The sequence below is a fragment of the Musa acuminata genome, chromosome BXJ1-4, assembly GCF_036884655.1.
Source record: "Musa acuminata AAA Group cultivar baxijiao chromosome BXJ1-4, Cavendish_Baxijiao_AAA, whole genome shotgun sequence".
NCBI classification, from domain to species: Eukaryota; Viridiplantae; Streptophyta; class Magnoliopsida; order Zingiberales; family Musaceae; genus Musa; species Musa acuminata.
Genome location: NC_088330.1, coordinates 37,934,272 through 37,950,691, shown reverse-complemented (window position 1 = coordinate 37,950,691; position 16,420 = coordinate 37,934,272). Strand labels below are relative to the sequence as shown.

Sequence of the window (16,420 nt, the reverse complement as noted above, 5' to 3'; positions counted from 1 at the left end):
GCTAACACACGCAGTTATACTAGCGCGCGACCTTGACTCCAAACCCTACGCACGCTTCTCTCACAGTTTTCGCCGCCGAAGATTTCTCCCTCTATGTTCGCCGCCAATGATTTCTCCCTCTGCCTCTTTCGCCGATGGTTTCTCCTGCTGCCTTCGAGTCTTCCTCTGTCGCCGATCGAGTCTCCTTAGCTTCCATTGTCTGTCGTTGTTGCTGCCCACTACCTGTTGCTGTCCACGATATGACCCCGCTGCAACTATTGTTGTCCGCAACTCCGCAGGTTCCGCTGCTGTCTGCTACCTCCTGCTGTCTGTCCGCAACTCTGTTGCCTCCTGCTATCCACGACTCAACTTCTCACTACAACTTCTCACTGTCGGTCTCTACTCTTCCTACTACTATTAACAGTATGTTAACAGTAGATTATTAATTACTGTCAAAATAATCTTTATTTATTATATTAATAATATATATTTAGATTTTAACACTGCTAATCTTTGTTTATTTGAAATTATTATTAGAGTTTCAGGATAACTGACAAGTGTACAAAACAATTCAATAGATTCTTCAATGAATTCAAAAAAGGATCCTGCATAGAAATATAATTATCTAAAGGATCCTAAAGATCCTAATGCAGTTACTTGCATCTTTTGTGATAAGACTACTAGAGGTGGTATTTTTCGTGCAAAGCAACATCTAGTAGGAAATTTCAAGAATGCAACAGCCTACAAGAAGTATCCAGTTGAGGTAAAAGAAGAGCTACTGGCATATATGAATAAAAAAAAGATGCAAAAGAATGAATCTTATGAGATTTTACTAGAGGATAATGTTGAACATATCAGGGATGATGAAGAAGAAGATTATTCTGAGTGTCAATCCAAGTGGGAAAAAAGTACACGATAGAAAAGGAAAAGAAGCTATGGTTATTCAGAAGGGTAAAATGGGACCGATGGACCTATATATGTATCAAGGATCACAAAAGCAACAAGAGCAAACAAGAGACTCAAAATTAAGACAAACAAATATAAGTGATGCTTGTGATAAAGAAATAAGGGGAAGAATAATTCAGCACATTGCTCGCTTCTTCTATCAGGCTGGCCTTCCCCTTAGTATAAACTATTTAGACAGTTTTAAGGAGATGATTGAAGCTATTGAAAGATACGGTGCAGGATTAAAACCTCCAAATTATTATAAGATGCGAGTTCCATTGTTGAAAAAAGAGTTGGATTATATAAATGACTTACTAATGAGCCACAAAGAATCATAGGTAAAAACATGGTTGCTCTATTATGTCATTTGTGTAGTCAATAGATGCATCATCTTTTATGAAATCTGGAGAAAAGATATATGATTTGCTTGACAAATTCGTGGAAGAAATTGATGAACAAAATGTCGACCAAGTTATAACCAATAATGGAAACAACTATGTATTAGCTGGTAAGATTCATCTTTTGAATTTTTTAATTTTTTAATTACTTTGTCTTCAATTAAATGGAAGGTGTATTAAACTCCTTAGTCTTATCATTTTTGTTATCCTTTGTCTCAGGTCAATTACTTGAAACAAAAATAAAGCACTTATATTGGACTCCATAGGCGACACGTTGTATTGAATTAATATTGGAGAATATTGAAAAGATCCCCGAAATCAAGAAAACTTAAGAAAGGGCAATCTTTATTGTTGGATTTCTTTATAATCATTCTAGGGCTTTGAATATGATGAGAGGATTCACAGGCAACAAGGGCTTGGTGAGATATGGTGTCAACCGATTTGCTACTACTTTTTTAACATTACAGAGTGTGCATCATCAAAAATATACCCTGAAAAACACATTTACCTCGGAAAAATTAGTGACAAGCAAATGGACAAAAGAAGCGAAAGGCAGGAAGGCCAGTGATATCATCTTATTGTCGTCCTTTAGGAATCTTGTAATTTATTTATTAAAGGTAATGTGCCCTCTTGTTCGAGTTCTTCGATTGACGGATAATGAAAATAGACATGCAATAGGATATATTTATAAGGCTATGGATAGTGCAAAGGCGGCGATTCAGAAGTCTTTTAATGGAAATGAAAAAAATATAAGAAAATGTTTACAATCATTGACAAAAGATGGAATTGTCAACTTCATCGTCCCTTACATGCAATAGGATATTATTTGAACCCAGAATTCTTTTATAAGATCATGTCCGTTGGGTTTGATGGAAAAGTTCTGAATGGATTATATCGGTGCATTGCAAGATTGATTCCAAACCTTGAGATGCAAGAAAAGATTATTAATGAATTATCTTTTTATAAGAATGTCGATGGCCTTTTTGGAATTCCAATGGTAGTTCGATCCAAAACAACTACATCCCGAAGTATTAATAATTTGATATAATTAATTTCATCTATTGTATGTTACTATGTTAATGCTAATAATAAAATAAATTTTGCAACTGAATGATGGAGTCTATTTGGAAATTCCACCCCGAACTTATAGCAATTTGCTATCAAAATACTTAGTTTAATATGTAGTGTTGCGAGTTATGAGTAAAACTGGAGTATCTTTGAGCATGTAAAGATGACAAGATATTTTAATTTATTTTTATATATATTAATATATTTTTAAATTATATGACATAACAGATTCACTCAAAGAGAAGAAATCGGTTGGAGCATCAACGATTATACGATCTTGTTTATATAAAGTATAATCAAGCTTTGAAAGCTCGTCATAATTTACGAAAAAGAATTGATTCAATCTTATTACAAAAAATTGATGATTCAAATGAGTGGTTGATGGGAGAATGGGTGCGAACTTGCAAGATGTTGAAGACAAGTTTGTATTCGAAGATGATAGCTTGACATGACGAGATGTGACAAGAGCTTCAGATGCTAGAGAATTACAAATATAAACAACACAGATGACGAAGAGAAAAATGAGTACAATAGCATCAAGCTCGGGTCCTATTATTGTTGAAGAGAATAAAACATATTTTGATGATGAAGAAGGATCAGAGGAAGAGAATGAACACAATGAAGATAAATTGTTTGAAAATGACTTTAATGTAAAACTTTATTGTTTTGAATTTTGAGTCTTTTGACATTTTTGCTATTAGGAGATGGATAATGTGACTTGATACTTTAGATCTTTTTTATTTAAATAATCATATTTATTAATTATATTATATATTTTTTATATTTTAATATTTTAGAGCGTCTCGCTTCGCTCGAGCGTTTTGGGACATTGGTGTTTAGCGCTTTTTAAATCACTGTGATCCATATCCAAACATTGATTTTAGCTCTTTATAATTAAACTTGACTAATTTTTTTCCTCAATTTAAAAAGTACAAAAAGATAAGCAACACATTTTAACTCCACCTCCTATAGAAATCAGAAGCACCTTATTGTAATAGTATCTGGTAAATGTTGGAAGATTATGGGATTGTATTTCATCTATGATTGTTCCTGTATATACTTTTCAAATTTGATTCTTCCCATAAAAAATTTTCCTTTGGAAATCCCTTCGTTTCCCTTCAGCTTTCAGCAGTTAAGTATCTCAGAGTTCTATCAAATCAGAAAAATCTATACATAACTTTTTCTCCTTCCAATACTCACTGAACTATTTACCTTTTCTCAATTTGATACTTTGCTTTCTTTATAGAAACTTCCCCCAAAAATATGATGAAAAGCATAAACACACTGCATATTGATGAAAGAACATCCTCCAAATAATTATACAAAAATTCCTAAATCATATGAACTTTAAAATATGCTAACTAGCACCAGCCATGCTAGGGATGATTCTGTAAAAAAGATTACTGAAAGTATTCAACTTCTATAGAAACATGAACTATAGAACTCTTCAATGGAATCACATCTGGAAAGAAGCTAGAAAAGTCATTCATGCATGGCCAGGAAGACACACCTGGCGATTATGAACGTACTCCAAGAAAGAAGGAACATCAGGGTACCGATATTGGTCTTCATTTCCTAATGCTGAAGCTCTTTGATAGCAAATGATGTCTCCATCTTCAATCTGGAGTCAGAGGTCCAAATGAGCCAAGTAGAGTTGAAAAAGAAATGACATTTCAATAAAATTAAAGCATTGGATAGACCTGGCTAGATCGAAAAGAGATCCGCTTGTCGATGTGTTCACACATTACATTTGGCTCAAACTTTATTTCCTAAAGATTGTAGCAGAATAAGATTAGAGCCCTTGGATAAGTCATATATTAAAACTATCAATAGGGTTAATATCTTCTATGAGAAAATAATTTATTAAATTTAAATATAATACAGATCCGATAGGATCTCTGTATCAAAATCTAACACAAATGAAAAGATTAGTTTGAACGCAGCTACAGTCAATGTCTGAGTCAGTTACGAAATGCAGTCTTGGATACGGATTTAGATGCATGGGATGCTGACCAGTGTACGTGGCATGGATTAAAATCTTGATTGGGTACCAATACCACTGGTGACTGGACCAGTTTGGGGTAGCATGGGTATTTGTTGGTCTCGGTTGATGCCACTTGTACCATCACAAGGAGAGAGAGAGAGAGAGAGAGAGAGAGAAGAGAGAGGAGGGGGAGGAGAGAGGCAGCGGTGCGGCAGGGAAGGACAGTGGAGGAGAGAGACAACCTTAGAAAAAGAAAGGAGAAGAAGAAGAAAGAAGAAGAAAAAAGATAGTTGTGACACTTAACAAAAATTTTTAAAAATAAGGTATTGGCAACAGGGAGTAAATGTTTCCCCAGGTATAGTTCAGTACCAATCTGCTGTTTGATAAGCCTGGTATGGTGACCTTACTGGACAATACAATCTATATTAGACAAAACCAGACTAAAATTACATGGTCTATTTCATGCTACATGGACCTCAGACCGGCAAATATTGACCCATACCAATGGGTGCACGTTCTATTTTAGTCCATGCTACATGGCACTCTGTACTGTATAAGTTGACAACTTGTGAGACCTTTTTTTTCCTTGTTCTTACTTGTAATCAAATATCATTATTGCATGCATTCAAACTTACTGTGTTTCTAAATAACAAATATGGTTAATGCAAACATCAGCTTATTACATAAATGGGATTTCCAAATGATACAAACTTCCAATTCAACAGCTCTTGTATCTCAGAAAAAATATTTAACAAATGTACGGTTATTCATTTCTCCAATCTTATATATGTTTGCTTCACAACCCTAAAAAAATGGTGGTAATGCTTAAACACATATAAAGATTTGCTAGAAACAATATCAGTACTTCAAATGAAAAACCAACCTCATAAAGTTCAATTTCTTCATTTGGAGGGAAACCAGCCATTTCATTCAATTTTGTCAGTACTTCAATTGGCTTTCCTAAAGACTTCAGGAACAGCCTTCCTACAAATCTACATTTGATCACAGAAGAAAAGAAAATATATGAGAGTTCAAGCATAATATGTGTGTGTAACCCTTGGCCCCACAATAAGGCTGCTCCCCTGAGAATTGGACTGTTAAGGGTTCAAGTCATGAAAATAGGCTCTCTAGTTGGAAGGCCAGAGCTGCATAGTATTAACACTTCACAGAAATCACATTGGTGGAAACCCCAAACACTAGGCTGCTCTTTTGGAGTTAAGTAACATTATAGTGCAAGCAAAATAGCGAATCAAGAAATACATGGTACCTCAGTTCTTCTTTTTCAGGGTCATAGAGCTTGAAAAAAAGAAGTATCTCTTCCTTGGTCTTTGATGGTGGAGGAACAGGGCAAAGATCCTGTTTTGTCGCAATTGATGTTTAAAAATTGCATCAGACTATAAAATAAGCACTTAAACCTTAGAATCTTTTCACCTTTATATAGATTATCAAGTATGAATGCAGAATGCTTTTAGAACAACAACAATATATGGACTGAACAAAATTGTGATATATATTACCGGCCCCAGCTCTACTTCCAAGAATAGCTTCAGTTCAGCATTATGTGCCTTATTTGATACCTCTCTAAGCTGTCCAACCTATACATGTTCATAAATGAACCAAACAGAACTTTTAGATTTAGAACAGCTTTGCAATGGCTGCATAAGTACAATCATCAGTGCCATGCAATCAACAAAGGACTCTAAATTACAATATTAATTTGGATACCAGAAAACAATTCTTATTTGTAGGAAACACATGAAGACAGTCACATACATTAAATAAAAAAGAAGTGAATGAAATATTATATAAAAATTAAACAAATGAGTTTTCATGAATTCAATCACATAACTTGGAATCTACAAACCGGAAATGGGAACAGAAAACAATGTAAAAGGATATTTCATGCAGCAATTTTCATCCCATTAAGGAAACTTCTTATCTGAAACAGAAATAATCTTGAACCAATTTGTAACTGTGCATCTACAATTACCTAACTTAAGGAGGTAAAGATACTGCAAGATTAAAACAATATATGCTTCAAGAAGAATTGCAAATACTGCCCATAAGAACAAAAAAGAAAATAGACAATAGAACTTAAAGCAGTAAACCTGTTTATACTTTAACAAAGAAAAATCATTACCAAATGTCATTGCCAAACAATGGATACCACGAAAGCTCGTAATGTCATAGGCTTTTGATAAAATGAACATACAAGAAACAAAAATGAAAAAACAGACAAGTTATGATCCAGAACTTCTTTCCTCTTAATCCTAAGCATTGGCCATAAAACCTTTTTGATGCAAATAATCACAAATTTGTTTACAAAAAAGTGTTTTTAGGCGGATCTTATCACCCCAGAAAGTGTTTTTAGGGGAGCCTATATGAGATCCACTCATATAGGCTCCCCACCTTAAAAAAAGCCTTTGGGAGGCCATACCACCTTGAAAAAGAGTTCAGGGGTGATTTGGCCAACCTAAATGGATGTGTTCTTATCTTCAAGCAATAGTTGAAGATTCAAACTTAAGACAGAATTCATCATGCAATAAACAGTCTCCGGTGTTGACTTATAATTCCAGTTGTTATACACATCAGGTCAAACTGAAGAAGTCACAAGAAAGATACAGAACTCGTTGCTTTTTTAAATTTTACCATGAATCCATTATGCACATGTATAACTAGTGCAACATCTTGATACCCAATGGACACGCACTGAAAATTGTTGACCCAAAACAAAGCTGTTTTTGCTAGCAATTCAATACGAAGAAAACTAAATAGAGAAAGGTAAAGAATGCAGATTATAAATTAGCTCAAATTCACAAATCCAGAATAATTAAGAAAAAATAGTCATGTGAAAATAAAAAAAACAAATGAATACTCACAGGCTGTGCTTCCTCCTGAGGTGTTAAAGGCCGATTGGGGCGGTATGTGTGGTTTTGCCGCTTGGCCCACAGCCAAAAGCGATGAAACTGCACCGGTATACCAAATTCTTTGGCCACTTCCTCCTGCCAAGTGCATTATTTTTGAACCAGTGATGCTGCCAACAAAATTTTCAAAAGGGCAACAAAGCAACATTGTAATTAAGGATATAAATCTTCAATGATAGATTGTCTTGACTATTACAGACCTCGGGCCTCTATTTATTTCAATACTGAGGGACTTGTGCAAGGTGGAAGGAATGCCAGCTTTTAAGGAGAAGTAGCTGGGGTCCAAAGTGCTACAGGATGTCAAGAATAAGGATTCTAATATGCCCATGGTCAGTATGTTCAGCTTTTTTGGGCAACCAACTAAAACCTTCTTCTGACATCCTTGTTTGGAAGAAACGAGGCTCATCAGGTAAGACAATTTAGCAAGTAAGTCCAGAAGCCACAACCCTAAAGGACAGATTGCAAAATATGAAAAATACCAATGCCCACAATGAAACTTAAATCAACAATTTATATCAGGATTTACTCGATGGTACTCGCTGGAATCAATACTCAGTTCTACATGGTATGTTCTGTAACCTTTTAGCTCTTTCAAACATCAACATATTTTACATTAAGGCTTTCCACTCCATAACCTTTTATGGCTTTGGACTGTTATTGAAAGAACCAGTGAGAAGTACATTAAACCTCTGATGTACTTCACTATATTATACAGTTTCACACCCCAAAAAATAGATACAAAATCAAATGCAACAACTTAACAAATAAAATAGAAGTTTCTTGAGAGATTAGAAAGAGACACCTAGAATCATTTACTGCATATATCAAAATGATTTAACTCTTAAGAATCTTATTAGTTGCTTCCATTTTTGTTCAACTAGCTTGTTCACTTCTACCTTACATGCTTTCCACTCCATAAACATCAACATATTTTACATTAAGGCTTTCCACTCCATAACCTTTTATGGCTTTGGACTGTTATTGAAAGAACCAGTGAGAAGTACATTAAACCTCTGATGTACTTCACTATATTATACAGTTTCACACCCCAAAAAATAGATACAAAATCAAATGCAACAACTTAACAAATAAAATAGAAGTTTCTTGAGAGATTAGAAAGAGACACCTAGAATCATTTACTGCATATATCAAAATGAAACTCTTAAGAATCTTATTAGTTGCTTCCATTTTTGTTCAACTAGCTCGTTCACTTCTACCTTAAAATGGCTGAATGGCAGTTGTTTCTGGACACGAAAGTTCCGAACTTTGTCATGGTCTACTAGATCGAAAAATATTTCCTTTCCAATCTGTTCTGCCAAATCCTCATTCCGAGCAACCTGGATGGATCAGAAAATTTATTTCATTAAATTGCAAGAGAGGGATCACAATCTTCATAGTAATCAACACAGAGACTCAATACATGGGAACCCCATGGAAGACCTTTATGATGGTATAAAGATGAGCCTCAGCCTTCTCCTTCTTTTTGTTCTCCTTCTCTTCTTGTTCTTTCTTCAATCTTATCTGTAGAAATATATTAAATTGTAAATCTCTCAAAGATAGACACCAAAAATCTAATGAATTTTCAGAAACTCACTCTTAGGTGCTCTGCTATGTCTTTCTCATCCACATCACACATAATTTTCTCCTTGTCGCTCTCACGAATGTACACAAGCATGTAAGCATTTGAATATTTGGTAAATTTAAATGGAGTGTTATTGAAGCCGGGATTTGTCTGAGGCAACTGTGGGAGACAAGTAGTAAAAGATGAAAATAGCATATAGAAGATCCTGTAAGAAAGAAATTAGAATCAAACAGGAACACAGATACTATTCAAACCTCTTCTTCACCACCATACTGCTCCTCTAGTGCCCTTTTAGCGTCTTCCTTTGTCACTCGCTCATCATCGAACTTAAACCTAAGAAAAGAATAATTCAAAACCGTGTATGTATCAAGTAACTCCCTGCTATAATGTAGTTTCCCGATCAAAATAAGGGCAAGAACATGTGAAAGCCACTGGTAACCAGTAGACAATGAGCACAAAATGCAACTCTTGTTCAAGTTAGAGAATGATTAAACTCATAAATAAAACTAAGCAGCAAAAAATGTCAAGTACACTTGTCTTAGAAAAGAAGATACTCTATGAACTTTGGCAGTGCCACTAAACCAGCACAAACAAAACCAGTTACTGATAAGCCTACTAATAGTTATGAAAATAATAGTGTCAAATGGATCCTTTAACAGTAAGATGTAAATCATGCCAATGGAGGCTTCTAATTGTCAAGACAGAACTAACAGAGAATTGAAAGAATCTACTTACTGAAGATACAACTAAAAGAATCTTACACAACAAATCAACATCTTTTGTTAGGATTCTGAAGAAATAAAAGAAACAGGCCATTGTTGGAAGCTAAGGCACTACTACAGTATTTGCCCAAGCAGCTTAATAAACAATCTCAAACAGGTAAACTAAGCAGCAAATTGGATGGCTAGCAAATTTGGCTTGGACAGTAAGCAGTGTGTTTTTCCCAAATGGCAATATAATTGGCCAAAATTATATGGCCATGGTATGGTCCCTGTAGGTGGATTTGTACAAATGATATGCAATTAACTTCAGGCCTCAACTAAAATATCTGGAGCCATAATAGAGACCATAATAGGTGCTGCAATTAGAGCCCAACAAGCTTAAAAATTGGTAATTGTTTTTAAAAGAAATATATCTGGAAATGTGTGGCCGCTAGAGGATTTTCTTTTAAATTCTTACATCACATAACAACAGTGCTCATGTGAGAAGCTATATGTGGAAACTAAGTACCACTGATCCGATAGAGTTGGTCGGATGAAAGCATAGTAATGTCCTCCGTGCACCCCACCACTGTGAACAAGAACACTGCAAGCAAGAACAAATACATCACCAGATAATTTCAAAATGAACCAAATTCTGAAGGTATGTTGACATTCTGTGACAAGAATAACCAAGAAAAGTAGCAGAAGTTGTTGCCAATAATTTCGTATCTGATGCTTGCAAAGAGTATTGAATAATGTGATTAACTAATAATCAAATAAAATATTGTCTCAAATTGCATGTAAATACCATCAGATTACAAATAGCATGACTATGAAATCTTGGTATAAGAAAATTTATTTTATAAGATAGACCAACATAATTTCAAAGAAAAACTCCGAAGGAATAGAAAAATTAGCCATGGCTCAGACTTGAAATGTACATAGCTTCTATTTAGCTTATATGTCTTGAGACGGTTGATATTCATTGACACAGAATTCTGTAAACATCAAAATTTGCTTTGAGTAGCAAGTTGTGTAGACATCTTTTGCAGTTTGGGAACATAACATGGTTTAATCATCAATCACTCATGTGTACATAATCTATACTTGATGTAGTCAACAGAATGGAATACTTGTGCCAAACAGTGGCACAATAGTTGTCATCCACAAAAGCTTTATTCTAGTGACTATTCTGTATGTAGTGGCCATCCCCAAAACCGACGATCCAATTATCATGGTTGGACCAATAAGTACAAACCCATACCAATCAGTGCACCTGATTTTTAAAATCTTGCCACCAACTTACCAAAAAATCATTATAGAACAGAAAGAAGAATAGCACCAACACAGTGAAGCCGTTCTTCACCTGATCCATAAGCTTTTCAACTAACAAAATTTTCAAAATCATGGTTGCATCAGGTAGTACTCGATGTCAGTCCCACAGGTTAGCTTTTCCTCTCTTTTTTCCACTTTCATTTGTACAACAACAAGAAGTCGTAATGCACCAACTATTTGAGGTTGACTACATGGATCTTTTCACACCATTGAGTGGACTATTCATCTATACGAGTCCATAAATTTACCCAATTTTTTTGCAATCAAATAAATTTCTTCAATACGACTATAATGATACCCAAGAATCAAGGCAATAGAATGAGCCAAGCCATATTAGTGGTCTTATCTCACCAAAAGAACTTGTAATAGAGCAGCATAAGAGCCAAGTGTTACTGATGATGGCATTGGTTGATGCATTCATTACAAAGATATCCAAGGACCGATTCTATACCTTGTAGACAAATAGTATAAGATTAAACCCTGTACAGCACCTTAATCAACTACTCAGAATTTTCTTTCATGAAAAATCTTGAAACGTTAACTTATTGGAGTAAAACTTAAATACCAATCCATACAGAAACCAGCAAAGTGTTGGACCCATTCAGTTGGTAAGATACTAGACAGTAGACACCATTGTATATCACTAGGAAAAGGATATAAAAAGTGTTTAAAGTGTCAGAATAAGTTAGGATTTTCGTTGCACTAATGGAACATGATCAGTATAAATCTAATACAGACTAGTCAGCATGATCAATGAACCAGCATTCAAATGGATAGTTGGGAGGGCCTGCTAACTTTCCCTTCTCTTAGTTTTTCATTTCCTAACAAATTATTTACATATCAGACGGTCTTTAATATATTATACCTGAAAGAAACTATGATCATATATTGATGAATGCTTCTAAAAGTAGTAGGAAAACCTTGCAAAACCCCGGTAGTGAATTTTGCTGAGTACAAGCATAGTTTCGTAGTCAAATTAGAGGCACAAACTATCTAAAGTCATTATGCCACTAAGAGCAAGCATAACAAAGAAAGCAGTCTAGATTTCATGCATAAGGTTCAATGTAGGAGTGAATCTGCATTCAATATAACCAAGTATGCCATGAAAAATTACGGACAGCAATTGAAATCTCACCACTATTTCAAAACACCAAGCAAATGAACAAATAAAGGGTAAAAGACCAGAATACAATAAATAATCATTTGATTCACAGTTCAAAATAAGCCCCTAAGTATCGAATAAATAGATAGCCATCCCCAGCACAATTTAGAAAAAAAACGAAATGTTACCTGTGAAGTGTATAGAGATTACGAACCCTCCTGTCTGCTTCTGGAGAAAGATATTTGCCATTGTCACTATCGAGGTCTAGCTGAAGTGGGAACTCATAACGGTCATTTATCTGTGTTCCAAGGAATGACCGGTTAAGATATGAAAGTCCAGATCCATGAACAATAATAGATAAGTTTATAACACAGCAGCAAAGACAAAGTTGGGCCACCATGAAAGATATATATTTATCATCTCCAGATCCCAAATTGGCAGAAACCTCATACATTGAGCCACCTTTTCTCTTAACCAAAGACAATGCTCAAAGCATTTCTTATAATTGTTCCAAAAGCACAGCTGATCAAACATTGTTATGTGTAGCCACTGGGAACAAATCTTTTAGTAGGTTCAGATACTCATGGGCTCATGACAGTATTTACACAAATGTAGAAAAACAAAAGAAGATGGAAGATATTAGAGATAAACAGCAACAACAACATTAACAACAACAAACAACAAGATGAAAAGTCCCAATGATATCAGAGATAAACAAGGCCTAGATACCAGAGAGAAAAGGAGGAAGGAGGAGGAAGAGGAAGGAAGAATAGGAGGTGATGGAGGAAGAAGGAAGAGGACAAAGAAAGTGGAAGAGGAAGCAGAAGAAAGAAAAAGAAAAAGAGGAAGGAAGAAGAAGAGAAGGCGGTGGAGGAAGAAGAGGTGGAAGAGGAAGCATACATGAAAAGACGAAAAGAGATTGGCAACATGGCGGGTGGCAGAGGCAAGCAGCAGTGGACTTACAAAATCACATGGTGGGTGATGGGAGAAGAGGGCTTATCACGAGCCCTATTTGAACCCTGCAATTTTTTCTTATAATTTGATCAAATCGAACCATCCGAAATAGAAGCAATCCGCACACTGGTTCATGCCCAGACCAGTAAATATCAATCGGTTAGTCAGATGGAAATTGCAATCCTTGGTTTTGACCATAAAAACCAGATGGTATGCTTGATATAGTAATCGTATCAAGCAATAAGCCCTCTTTTGAACCTGACCGAATGAAACTTCCTTATCTACGTGCCAGAACATGGTTAGACCACCACTCGATGTTGATCTAGTTCGACCAGTTTTTCATCCTTGCTTTCATGTAACCAACAAAAGAATTCTAACCCAAATTTAGCTAAAGGTAACAAGTCAGAAGTTGACTTTGCTTAGCAAATTAAAGTCTCTTTTAACCAATAAAAAGGCATCATTAAACATCAAGGAAACAAGACAAGAAAAGGGTCAAGGGAACAAGTACTGATGTCGAAATGTATAGCTCAAACCGGTGCAATATCATTCATTTTAACTTTTTAAATATTTTATTCAATTGTATTGGGCAATATAGGTGGCCTACCACAACCATTTTGGTGCTGTAGGTTACTGAAACCAGTATCAGATCAGCATTTAAATATTTGGTTCCAAGAAAACATTATCTAAAACAAACTGCAATGGCTGCTCTGTGAGAAGAACTTCTGCAGCATTAGAGTGTCACTGACCTTCACCATTGTATCCCGCATGAAATCGTATTCAAAACGCTTGAGCTGGAGTTGCAAAACAGGGGGGAAATCAATAAATAGAACACCTTTCTTAGCATCCTGAAAGAATCACAATGACATAATCACATTAAGTGTTTGCAACAGATTATATGGTCAAAAGACTCAAAACTACACTTCACCTATTAAAAAAGCAAGAGAAATATAATATTATGTTTAAGAATGATTTGAACTTAATATTTATAGATGAATACAAGGTGAGGCAACAAAAATGATAGACAAAGGTTAAACTAAAGAAAGATCGTATAACTCATGCATTTACACCTAAAATATAAAGGTTGGACTACACTTCACCTATTGAAAAAGCAGAAGAAATATAAGATTATGTTTAAGAATGATTTGAACTTAATATTTATAGATGAATACAAGGTGAGGCAACAAAATGATAGACAAAGGTTAAACTAAAGAAAGATCGTATAACTCATGCATTTACACCTAAAATATAAAGGCTGGTTTATGAATTCACCAGAAGAATTGCATTTTGGTTCAACATACCTGTAAGCCATGATTTTCAGCATGATATTTGTTATCACCCTCCAGCCGCTCGACTTCTACATACTTATCAAATGATGCATAAACATCTCGACAACCCTTTACATCTAACTGTAGGTCTATAAAAAAAATGCAGCAAAGATGGAATTAAACGTAATAAAATAAATAGCTTGTCCAGAACTTGCATATTAATGGTATGCTACACACCATAGAACGACTCCTTTCTCGTGGATTTGTAGTCAACATTAATGCATTCAATATAGTTCATATGATGTCCCTCAAATAAATGCTGGATTGTGCCCTCAACAACAGTACCCTGAGACGGTGTTGGAAACATGATAATTTGACAAATGGGATAGGCCAATATCAATGCAAGAACTTTTAGGGGAACTTTCAAACCTTCATCTTGTCTTCCAATTTTTCACAAAGAACCCTGTTGAGTTCCTGGACGTCATGTTGCATAAAAGAATCATATGTGTCCCAGCCAAACGACTTTGTCAGCTCTTTTGTAGCAACACTGTTGTCACTGTACTGAAGCTTATAGAACAGGCTCTGCAGAGCCAACGGAATGCTTCCAGATGGCATATCATTCTCTGTTGTTGGCATATGATAAACAGCCTGAAATATGCGAGTCAGTTTCAAACAATTGTTCACTGAACAATTTTATCAAACAGCTAAAAAGCTATTAGTTCTACCTTTCTGAAATATGGAATATGATACAAAGTCTGAAGAAGAGAGTTCATGTAACAAGTAGCTCCTTGGTTCTTAAGACCAACAAAGCCCGTTTCCTTTTTCGAGTCATAACTCCAGTAGTCTACCACCCTACGGACAACAACTTCAGCTTCAATTACACATGTATCATTGACAAGATATCCTCTACTCGGATCATAGAGTTCACTCAGAGACATAAATGAAGTGAATCCCCAGTCACTTTCACGTGAATTAAATTGGTGTTGCGTATCTGCAAAGAGAAAGGACAAATGTAAAGAATAGAGCCAAAACTTCAACAGTCATTCACACACACATATTAGCACAAAAGCAACAAAGAATTCTGCTTCAGAATGTTTCTCATGCACAAAACCAGATAACAAATGTTGTCATCAGAAATTTAATAATCTATCTAATGAATATCACAGGCAGCATTTCCATTGAGCACAAATCTAAAATTCACCACAGATATGTTGATCATATTAGTCATGGCTATACAAAAAGAGAAAGACCATGACAGCCCCATGTGACATACAGCATGTACAATTCACAAACATCAAACGAAAGGTTTCCTTAACCTACAAGGGGAAAAGTTTATCTCATACTCAAAGTTCACACTTACAAATTGGATGTCTCAACAAGGGATCAATGTTGGTCAAAGTCGATGTCAACCTTTTCAGAGGCTAAAATGCTAATTACAATATCTGTTGACCTTTTCTTAAATTTCCATTCTGGATATCATTTTATTAAAACTACATCCCTAATAGTGTTTTAGCTTTGCTTCATGTTGTGCAAAGAGGAATGAGGAATGGAAATGTTAAGGTTGAGACAAGGAAATTTTGAATTCAAATGGTATAAGAAGTTCCAGTTTTAATTGGGATAGGGTATTATCATTTAGTAAAGAAAAGAAATTTTCCAACATTGCACTGGTGCCAAATTCATGTCACAGATATAGTGACTATTCACCATTACATGGCCTTGCTCATTTATACAACAATATATCCACATAAGACATTTAAAACTTCTTATGAAATTAACTTCTAATGTTTTAGGTTCTCAAACATCACAACATAAGCAACATAATGAGTTACTAAATATTCTTCTCTTACATGTCCTCATATCTCCATTTTGTTTCCTCTCTGGGGTACCCACTTGGATGCATTCCATTTCCAATTGTTGTGTCCATCCCCATGTTAAACTACATGCTGTAACGAAGTAATAAAAAACTGTATTGACAGAAGAAGTGTGAAACCTTTTCTTATTGTGTACTTGCTGTGAATTTGATTAACGACGGCGAGTGCAAACTGTGCATATCTACTCCAACCATATGGCAAAGTGGCTGAATCAGCAACATCCAGGTATATGGACAAGTGGTCTACATTATTTCCCTTGGGGAAAATTAGCACCCGCCTGTAAGAATATAAGCGAGCATTTGCACTTAACAT

General features: G+C 35.2%; 1 protein-coding gene across 2 annotated transcripts in view; it reads right to left on the bottom strand.

The window, feature by feature from the left end:
- Positions 1-16,420, bottom strand: part of LOC103982969 (ubiquitin C-terminal hydrolase 13) — a 28,725-nt gene that overhangs the window by 11,436 nt on the left and 869 nt on the right. Inside the window, exons 4-21 of one of the 2 annotated variants that reach the window (XM_065176922.1) lie at positions 16,228-16,385; positions 14,963-15,228; positions 14,667-14,885; positions 14,475-14,583; positions 14,271-14,386; positions 13,719-13,817; positions 12,207-12,316; positions 10,111-10,185; positions 9,135-9,213; positions 8,893-9,039; positions 8,739-8,819; positions 8,516-8,635; positions 7,254-7,376; positions 5,892-5,969; positions 5,642-5,730; positions 5,258-5,366; positions 4,091-4,159; positions 3,901-4,011 (exon numbers count right to left, since the gene is read on the bottom strand). In XM_065176922.1, coding sequence (XP_065032994.1) covers positions 3,901-4,011; positions 4,091-4,159; positions 5,258-5,366; positions 5,642-5,730; positions 5,892-5,969; positions 7,254-7,376; positions 8,516-8,635; positions 8,739-8,819; positions 8,893-9,039; positions 9,135-9,213; positions 10,111-10,185; positions 12,207-12,316; positions 13,719-13,817; positions 14,271-14,386; positions 14,475-14,583; positions 14,667-14,885; positions 14,963-15,228; positions 16,228-16,385 — 2,158 coding nt within the window. The remainder of the gene's footprint in view (positions 1-3,900; positions 4,012-4,090; positions 4,160-5,257; positions 5,367-5,641; positions 5,731-5,891; positions 5,970-7,253; positions 7,377-8,515; positions 8,636-8,738; positions 8,820-8,892; positions 9,040-9,134; positions 9,214-10,110; positions 10,186-12,206; positions 12,317-13,718; positions 13,818-14,270; positions 14,387-14,474; positions 14,584-14,666; positions 14,886-14,962; positions 15,229-16,227; positions 16,386-16,420) is intronic. The other variant, XM_065176923.1, reaches the window with a different exon arrangement.